The sequence below is a fragment of the Eptesicus fuscus genome, chromosome 15 (genome assembly GCF_027574615.1).
Source record: "Eptesicus fuscus isolate TK198812 chromosome 15, DD_ASM_mEF_20220401, whole genome shotgun sequence".
Classification (NCBI taxonomy): Eukaryota; Metazoa; Chordata; class Mammalia; order Chiroptera; family Vespertilionidae; genus Eptesicus; species Eptesicus fuscus.
The window spans coordinates 57,466,508-57,476,587 of NC_072487.1; the positions used below are offsets into that span (position 1 = coordinate 57,466,508).

General features: G+C 38.4%; 1 protein-coding gene across 1 annotated transcript in view; it reads left to right on the top strand.

Moving 5' to 3' along the window:
* FSD1L (fibronectin type III and SPRY domain containing 1 like) overlaps positions 1–8,833 on the top strand; it is a 49,127-nt gene extending 40,294 nt beyond the window's left edge. The window contains exons 11-14 of the mRNA XM_054726851.1: positions 626–726; positions 1,148–1,399; positions 4,735–4,823; positions 8,363–8,833. Coding sequence (XP_054582826.1) covers positions 626–726; positions 1,148–1,399; positions 4,735–4,823; positions 8,363–8,485 — 565 coding nt within the window. The 3' untranslated portion in view covers positions 8,486–8,833. The remainder of the gene's footprint in view (positions 1–625; positions 727–1,147; positions 1,400–4,734; positions 4,824–8,362) is intronic.
* Positions 8,834–10,080: the final 1,247 nt, after the last annotated feature.

Genomic DNA, 10,080 nt, shown 5'->3' on the forward strand with positions numbered 1-10,080 from the left:
GTCCGACATCCCCCAAGGGGTCCCGGATTGGAGAGGGTGCAGGCTGGGCTGAGGGACCACCCCCATGCATGAATTTCGTGCACCAGGCCTCTAGTATAATATAATTTGATGTAAGGGAGGTCAGGTTGGATCTTGTCCATTCTAGTAGGAGAAATGCTTTCTAATATTTGACATTATCCTGTGCATGGATTTGGGCAATTGCTATTTCACTTTTTAAGTAGAAAAGATCCAGAACAAAAATATATACTGCTTTAGTTTTTATTGTAATAAGCTTATTTTTGCCTTTGCTTCTATTTAAATTTAACTGCAAGAAATGTAAACTATAAAAACTCTTTCTTGAATCTCATTTTGGCATTGTTTCTTATTTCAACTGTGTATTCTTTGTGTAAGCCTTGCTCAGTCTGCATGATATTAGTGTTTTCAGCTTGCTTTGTGTTGATGACTTCTTATACGTGTTTATTATTGACAACTCTTTGTAATAATTCATGTAAAATTAAATGGTGCTATTTGTGCAACATAATTTTTAAAACTTTCCAAAGGTTCCTTTTGTAATTTGTAATTTTAGTTTATGAAACATTTACAACATCGAATATATATGTTTTTCTTTTTGTTCCTGTTTATATAGAAGTGGTACACCATCTCCCAAACGGACATCTGTAGGCTCCAGGCCACCTGCAGTAAGAGGCAGCAGAGATCGTTTTACTGGGGAATCATACACAGTGCTGGGTAGGATAAATACAGTTCTTCATTATCTCATAGTTAAGGCCTCACAGTCATACTGGTGGACTGTCTACTCACCTAGAGCTGGAGTGATTGCCTCTGTTGAATGAATCTTTGCCAAAGTTTCTCCCCCTTGAAGCCTTATTACTTTGGCAGGTTTTCAAATTGTCTTATTTTGATATGTTTAAAACTTACTTCATTTTACATAGTGCTCCACATATATGTATAACTCTTGAGGGGATAGTAAGAAGGGAAAGTTCTGAAGCTTTTTATATTCAGAAAAATTCGTTAATAAGAAATATATAAGTAAAATGTTAACATCCTGAATCAGATTTTTGTGCCATTTTATGGGACAAGAGATAGGTACAAAGCTCTGTGACTCACAAGGAAGAGGTAAGAGTCAAATTTGCCTTCTGATCTTTTGCAGGAGACACTGCTATTGAAAGCGGACAACATTATTGGGAGGTCAAGGCCCAGAAGGATTGTAAATCCTATAGTGTGGGAGTAGCATACAAGACTTTGGGGAAATTTGACCAATTAGGAAAAACAAACACTAGTTGGTGTATCCATGTCAACAACTGGCTACAAAACACATTTGCAGCAAAGCATAATAACAAAGTAAAAGCCTTGGATGTTACTGTTCCTGAGAGAATAGGTGTATTCTGTGATTTTGATGGGGGTAAGTTTACTGATTTTCTCACAATTCATTTCACCATAGTTGCTTATATTTCAGTACTTTTCTCTGGTAATCATCTATAGAGAATTTCCATTAACATTGTGGTAAGGGTATTTTGACCTATCAGGATTTATTTGATCATAAGCATAATTTCAGCTCCAGATTTGTCTGGAAAGGTGTGTGATGTCTGCCTGCAGCCCTACAAAAGCACTCGTCTATAATATACTAATTTAGTCTGAAAGAAAAATTTGCTAATTTTAGTCTTAAAGCTAAAATTTCTTTTGTCCATTTTAATTTCTTCTGACCTTGTTTTATTACCTGTAAAGAGTGGTGGAGTCAGATTTTTCTAGTTGGGGTAGACCTTAGTAATTACCCAATACATCTACCAAACAGTGTAAAATCCTTTTTACATTATCTCTGCAAGCAATTGCCACTCGTGTGCTTGATGAACTTTCTTATGTGAAGTTTATTGTCTTAGAAGACAGCCTCTTTCATTGTTAGATAGCACTTGGTTAGAAGGTTTTACTTAAATTGACTCGCTTTGTCTTCTAATAACTTTGGAGACTGTTGCTCTTAAATTTTGACATCTTAAGAAATACAGAATTATGTTCCCTAATTCACATTTACAAGATAATCCTTATTTGCTTAAAAACTATTAATACTGCTGCTTTTGCCCTGTTTTTCCCAGATTATACATTCTCTAACCATTAGCCATTCCTCTTATGTAATTTTTTCAGACGTAATTCCCTATGGTTGTATATTATATCAATACATTTCTTTTAAAGATTGATTCTCAAAGTAGTACACACAACTTCTGGCCATCATAGGGCAGTGATTTGGCAGCATAGTTTCTAGCACTATGTCATTTTTGTTTATTTAAAAGTTTTTTTCCACCCTAGCTGGTTTGGCTCAGTGGATAGAGCATCAGCCTGCAGACTGAAGGATCCTAGTTCGATTCGGTTGTGGGCTCAATCCCCAGTGGGGGTAGCATGCAGGAGGCAGCCAATCGATTATTCTCACTCATCATTGATGTTTCTCTCTCTCTCCCTCTCCCTTCCTCTCTAAAATCAATAAAAATATATTTAAAAATTAAAATAAATACATAAATATTTCCCCCCCAATTACAGTTTACATTGAACATTATTTTGTATCAGTTTCAGGTATACAGCATAGTGACCAGACAGTCACATACCCTACAAAGTGTTCCCCCAATATTTCCAGTACCCAACTGGCACCATACACAGTTATTATAATACTAGAGGCCTGGTGCATGAAAATCATGCACTCGGGGGAGGGGGTCCCTCAACCTGGCCTGTGCCTTCTTGCAGTCTGGGAGCCCTCAGAGGATGTCCAACTGACAGCTTAGGCCTGCTCCCCTAAGCCATCAGTCAGACATCCTTAGCGCTGCTGTGGAGGTGGGAGAGGCTCCTGCCACTGGTGCTGCACTCGCCAGCTGTGAGCCTGGCTTCTGGCTGAGTGGCGCTCCCCCTGTGGGAGCTCACTGACCACCAGGGGGCAACTCCTGCGTTGAGCATCTGCCCCCTGGTGGTCAGTGCGCGTCATAGCAACTGGTCGTTCCACCATTCGGTCAATTTACATATTAGGGTTTTATTATATAGGATTGCCTGGAAAATGTGTGTGTGTGTGTGTGTGTGTGTGTGTGTGTGTGTGTGTGTGTGTGTATTAAGCCCTTAATAAGTGTTTGCTGAGTGATTAGTAGGGCCTAACCAGTGAGGAATCAGGAATGGATTTGGTGCTCTGGCCGAATGTCTCAGTTGGTTAGAGTGCTGCCCTGAACACCAAAAAGGGTTGCGGGTTCGAATCCCAGTCAGGTCACATACCTAAGGTTGTGATTTGATCCCCAGTAGGGCATGTATGGGAGGCAACCTATTGATGTTTCCCTCCCTCCCCCTTCTTCACTCTAAAAATCACTTTAAAAAAACATTCTTGGGTGAAGATTAAAAAATAATAATAAAAGAAAAAGAATGGATTTGATGGTGTGAAGGTAGAATTCATAAAACTTGAAAACTAAATATGGATTGGAGGGATAGACAGAGAAGAGTTGATGACTGAGGTTCCAGCCAGTGTGAACAAGAGGATGATAGTGTTATCAATAGGAAACAGAGAGTCCTGGAGAAATATGAGATGCCAGCAGGACAAACTATGGCATGTCTGGCAGTATTTAGAAATTCAGTGCTAGAACTCAGAAGAAAAGCAGAGCCGAAGCTAATTATTAGAGACAGCATCACAGAGTGGCTCCTCAAGATTGCACAGAACAACTAAGCATTACTGCTTTACTGTTTATCAACTTTGTGACCATATCAGGCTGCTTAATATTTTGAGGTAAAACACCCAGTGTTTTCTTGTTTTGTTATTGATTTCAGAGAGGAAGTGAGGGGAGAGAGAGAGAGAGAGAAACATCAATTATGAGATCAAATCATTAATCAGCTGCCTCCTGCATGACCCATACTGGGGATTGAGTCAGTAACTGGGGCATGTGCACTGACTAGGAATCTAACTGTGACCTCCTGGTTCATAGGTCGATGCTCAACCACTGAGCCATGCCTGCCAGGCAGCACCCAGTGTTTTAATAGTAGGATAAATGTTAGTTTAATTTCTTCTCTTGTGGCAGCGGGTTATTAAGGGAGAAAGGAGAGCCTGGACCAGCATCTACATTTAGAATAGGGAGAAAATTAGATATCCTCAGGGTTAGGGTACAAACCAAGAGCATAGTCATGCATAAGAATTTGAAGAAGTGATATCAGTTGTAAGGAGGCCATCAGGTTGTACAGTTAGGTGGTCAAAAACACCATTATTTTAATTGCATGATCATATTGAAAGATAGACTGTGAGAGGATTTTAAAAATTAAAGCTGAAGCTATGATAACTACACTATGATTTCAGAGAATGAGGTATGACTATGGCTTCAAGTAGTTAGAAGACAAAATTTAATAGAGTAAACTTTAAATGGTGATAGGATTTGGATAGAGACTAGTTATAGTAAAAATGAGGAAGAAATCACCTTGGTTTTTACTGGGGAACCATTTGTTAAATAATGATAAGGAAATAGTTTATAGTTGAATAAGTAGAATACTACCAGATTAAGGAAGCACTCTGGAGATCTTGAAAACTAGGGAAACAAAACTGGATTTTGGCTTTTTCTTAAGCATGTTTTCTACTGGTTTTCAATAAGAAATTATTAAGTCCAGCCATTATAGTTTGTAGCAAAAACAATGTCAAAATATGCATTTAGTTGCCACTTTGATGCATTATTTATGTTAGCCTTAATTAGATGTTATAATATTTTGTATAAACAGGTTTTTTTCTTTTCCTTTTAGGTCAACTTTCTTTCTATGATGCAAACTCAAAACAGTTGTTGTATTCCTTTAAGACAAAATTTACTCAGCCAGTACTACCTGGTTTCATGGTGAGTATCTAATTGATACTTTATTTGGTTGGCAACTTTAAGAACAACATATTGGGAAGTAGAATATCTTATTTATTTTTTTCTTCATATTCCCCTCCTTTTCACCAATCCACCTCTTAAATCTGATTGTCCGTGTATTTTTGTTATATTTTGTTAAAGTAAATGATAATATATAAAAGGACATAAATCCTAAGCATGCAGTTTGATGACTCCTCATAGGATTGCACTCATTTTTGTAAACAACATCTAGATCAAGAAATGGAACATTGCCAGAATCTCATAAGCCCCTTTTGCCCATTTCCAGCCCCTACCGCCCTTCTCCAAAGAGGTTACTATCTTGAATTTTAATACCATAAACTAATTTTGCCTCCTTTCCAATTTTATGTAAGTAGAATTATACAATATCTTTTGGCTCAACATCATGCTTGTGAAGTTTATCCATGTTATTATATGTGGTGGTAGTTCATGCATTCTCATATAGTTTTCTATTATATGACTATTCTATATAATTTATCCACTCTAATTTAGTTGGATACTTGGGTAGTTTCCCTTTGGGGACATTTATAAATAGATCTGTTATGAATATTCTAGTTCATGTCTTTTAGTAATGTATATGTTTTTTATTGGGTACATAACTAGGATTGGGGTTGTTAGATCATATGGTATGTGATCAACTATAGTAGAGTATTTCAAAGTCATTAGTTATACTGATTTACCACCAGCAGTATTTGAGAGTTTGAATTCCTCCATATCTTGAATAACACTTGGTATTGTCCTTTTTTATATTAGTCCTGATAGTCTTATAGTCCTTTTATATTTAAGTCTTTCTAGTTCTTCTGTATTACATTGTGATTTTCATTTGCACTTCCTTGGTGACTAGTGCTTTTGAACACCTTTTTATGTGTTTATTGACTATTAGAATATACTCATTTGTGAAATGGTTGTTCAAGTTTTTTGCCTGTGTTTACATTGGGTTTTCTTCCTATTTTTTATTGATTGATTGGAGTTCTTTATACAGTCTGAGTCCTTTGCCAAACATATGTATTATAGATATCTTCTCCACTCTGGCTTCCCTTTTCCCTCTCTTATTGGTGTCTTTTTAACTTTTTAATATATTTTTTAAATTGATTTCAAAAAGGAAGGGAGAGATAGAAGCATCAAGGATGAGAGAGAATCATTGATTGGCTGCCTCCCGCATTCCCCCCACTGGGGATAGAGCTTGCAACCCTGGAATGTGCCCTGACCAGGCTTCAAACTGTGACCTCCTGGTTCACATGTCAATGCTCAACAACTGAGCCACACAAGTTAGGCTTAATTTTCTTCTTTAAAGTCAGGTTTATTGGGGTACAATTTACAGTAGTGTACAGCTCTATGGGATTTGACAAATGCATACAGTTGTATAACCACTACCATAATCGACATAGAACATTTCATCACCCAAGAAAATTCCTTCATCTCCTTTGTAGTAGACATCTCCTATCACACCCAGCCCTGGCAATCACTAACCGGTTTTTAGTCCCTATAATTTTGCTTTTTCCAAAATATCATAGAAAGGAATTATATGGTTCGTAGACTTTTTTCCCCATTGTTGGCACTATTACAGATGCCATCTATTTCCCCCACCTTTGCCCACCTCCACCCAGCTTCCACACTTCCCTCCCCAGCCATCACCACACTATTGTCTGTGTCCATGGGCTATGCATATATGTTCTTTGGCTAATCTCTTCTCCTTCTTTTATCCAGTCCCCCTTCCCCTTGCCCTCTGAGATCTGTCAGTCTGTTCTATGGATCCATGCCTCTGTTTCTATTTTGTTCGCCAGTTTACTTTGTTCATTAAATTCCACATATAAGTAAAATCATATGGTATTTGGCTTTCTCTGACTTACTTCATTTAGCATAATAATCTCCAGGTCCACCCATAGACATTTGAAATTCATCTGTGTTATTGTGTTTGTCAGTAGCCCCATTTAAAAACACACACGTTTTTATTGACTTTAGAGAAAGAGGAAAGGAAAGGAATAGAGAGATAGAAACATTGATCAACTACCTCCTGCATGCCCCCTACTGGGGATCAAGCCCCCAAACTGGGCATGTGCCATGACCGGGAATCTAACCAATGACCTATTGGTTCATGTGTTGACGCTCAACCACTGAGTCACGCCTGCTGGGCTATAGCCCCTTCTTTTTTATTGCTAAATAGTATTCCAAATATGTATGTACCACAGGTTTTTCATCCATTCACCAGTTAAAGGTTAAAGGACATGTGGACATTCCAGTTTTTGGCAATCTAATAATAGGGTAATATGCAAATTGGTCAGGACACTGTCACAGTAATGACTGATCAGCAGGTTGCGTGTGCAGCAGGTGTGGGTGGGTGGGGACTTGCAGCGTCAGGGACGGGGACGGGGACTTGCAGTGTTGGGGACGCGATGGTGACTGCCGCTTGCCCAGGGCCGGCTCGGGGCTCAGGACAGCCGCCGATGGCTGCTGCCGCTTGCCCAGGGCCGGCCCGAGGCTCAGGACAGCCGCCGATGGCTGCTGCCACTGCGAGGGCCTGAGGCTCAGGCAAGCCACAGTGGCTGCGAAGGCCAAAGCTCAGGCAGCCTCACGGCTGGCAGTGGCAGCAGCAGAGGCATGATGGGGGTGTCGCTTTCCCCTGATCACCAGGTCGCCTCCTGCAGAAAGAGGCCAGAGGCAGCAGCAGCAAAGGGGTGATGGGGGCAGTGCCTTTCCCTGATCAGCCGGTCACCTCCGGCAGAGGGAGGCCAGACTGCAGCTTAGGATATCCCCTGAGGGCTCCCGGACTGTGAGAAGGGGCAGGCCAGGCTGAGGGACTCCCCCCCACCTCCAGTGCACGAATTTTGTGCACCGGGCCTCTAGTTCTGAATAAAGGCACTGTAAACACTCACTGCTCTCTGTTCTCAAGCAAAGCAGTTTTATTTTTCATAAACTCATTCATATTTCTGGTAATAAATAGAATATGACAAGTGTATCTGGATATTGCTATTTGGATTTTTATTTTTCTCAGAAGTCTTTACAAAATTATAAGAGTTATTATTGTTACATTAGGGAAGAAACTAATGGATTTTACTGTTAACAGGGGGGTGGGGGGTAGGGCGGGTGTTAGATTCCTATAGTATCAGGGTACACCTCATCAAAATCTAAAGTTGTTACTGGAATAAGGAAGTTGGCTCTTTGTGCACTTCTCTTAGTTGTGAAAGTTAGCATCAGTAATGATAGCCAATTTCTTTTGCCTAGATTAATCCAGTTTAACCTGTACATTTCTGCAGCCCTCGGGTCCCTGTCTTGTGTGCAACTCCAGGGGGTTCTGCTACCACAAAGACTCCCTCTGGCCTCTGTGATTCTAAAAGACTCTTGAGTTAGCCTTTCCACTTCCCCTCAGTTCAAATATGAAGGTTATCAGTTTACAACTTATTGATATTCACATATGTGGCATTTTGCCTTTCAGATGGAAATTTAAGGCTCACTTAAATTCTAATTTTAAATCTGACTGAAGCTTTGTTTTTATCTTTTCTTAGGTTTGGTGTGGTGGACTTTCTTTGAGTACTGGGATGCAGGTTCCAAGTGCTGTGAGAACACTTCAGAAAAGTGAAAATGGAATGACTGGTTCAGCTAGCAGCCTAAACATTGTTACTCAGTAATGCCTACTCAGAATGCTTCACCCCTCCTTTGGATTGGGTGGTCTAATCATAGAAACTTATGAGTGGTGGAAATGAGGTTTGCTACGTTCTGCTTTAAGGCCTGGAATCTGTTAGCATTAAGCATCTAGTACCACATATTCACAGGAACCTACTGTGCAATGTCATAGAAGCAAGCAGAGATTGAGCAAGAAACTGATATTTTGAAGAGCAAATGGAGAAAAAGGCAGTATTTAAATAGTTACTTAAATAGAAACTCATCTTTGTGTTTCTTGGATTACTTTGGCTCTTCTAATATATTTAGTTACATATGGTAGCCCTAGGACCTGAAGAAAAAGCATTTAAATCTTGCCTTCTTTTGTCTTTATTTTTTTTCTCTTATTACTGCATATCATTTGGTTCTTACACTGAAGCTTTTAAAAATTTACAGTCCCCAAGGTTTCCAAAAAATTAAAATTGGTTGGGGATTCTAGACAGGTTTTCTTACAATGGTTTGTTTTTCCCCATTTATAAATAAGTTGAGTTTTGCCAAATTATCCTCTTTTGTTTTATTGACTAAATTATATATATAATTTTCTGTTTTCTAAATGTCGTGGTATTTTTCTTGTGGTTATAACTCAAAATAAAGAGTGGGTAGAAAGAGTTTCTAGACATAATAGCTTAAAATCACCCAAATTTCAGTTTTTTACCTGCTGCACTAACAATGGCAAAGGATATTCTTTATATGTTGCCCTATTTAATTAGACTGCTTTGCATTCCATCGTTTTGGATGATGGGTACGATTTTTAAAAGCTTTATATTTTCTGATTTTGCTGTCTAGTTTAACACTATCTTTAGTAGTTATCTTTGGTAAAATTACCACTTGGATTGGTAATAACTGATAATACTTATACTGATTTTTAACATTTTTACTAGGAAGAAAGTTTATTAAAGTTATATGGAAGGTGGAAAACCTACACTACTCAAATTTTACCTAAGAAAGATAGGCTCTAAAGGGAGGTGCCTAAAACTATTCTTTATTGGTCATTTATATATGCTTTTGATAAGATATGGAATGGTTTAAACAAGTATTTTGGGGGAAAAACCTATCTGTGACTTATTTGGCATATAAGTTTTTCAGTCATTACTTAGAAAAAATCAACATAGAATAATTTTCCCCAAAGTTAGGAAAAATGTGTTAACAACTAGTAAAACCCATGGTTATTGAGAACATATCTGTTTTTTAAAAGTTGATTAAAATGTATAACACAAGTCCTTTGAGCCAAACTGAAAGTTGTAATTACAGTAGTATTTAAGAATTTCTTGAGTGTTTTAAAGAGATCTGAATTGGTATGTTCCTGAATTTTTGGAACATTTTAACATTAATTCTCATTTTAAGTATGTTGTACTATGACAACCTTCTTCCAAGAAGTGACGACGTTGCTTACATCACAGTTGCTATCAACAGAAAGTCCTGCGGAATAGGAATAGCTCATTCTTCCTTGAATTTTACTGCTTACTGATAGGATGTTTTGTTCATTTTGAAACAAATCTAAATGAGGAACTTTACTTGACCTGGTATTATTTTTCCAGAGGACATTCATACCTGTACCATTGTC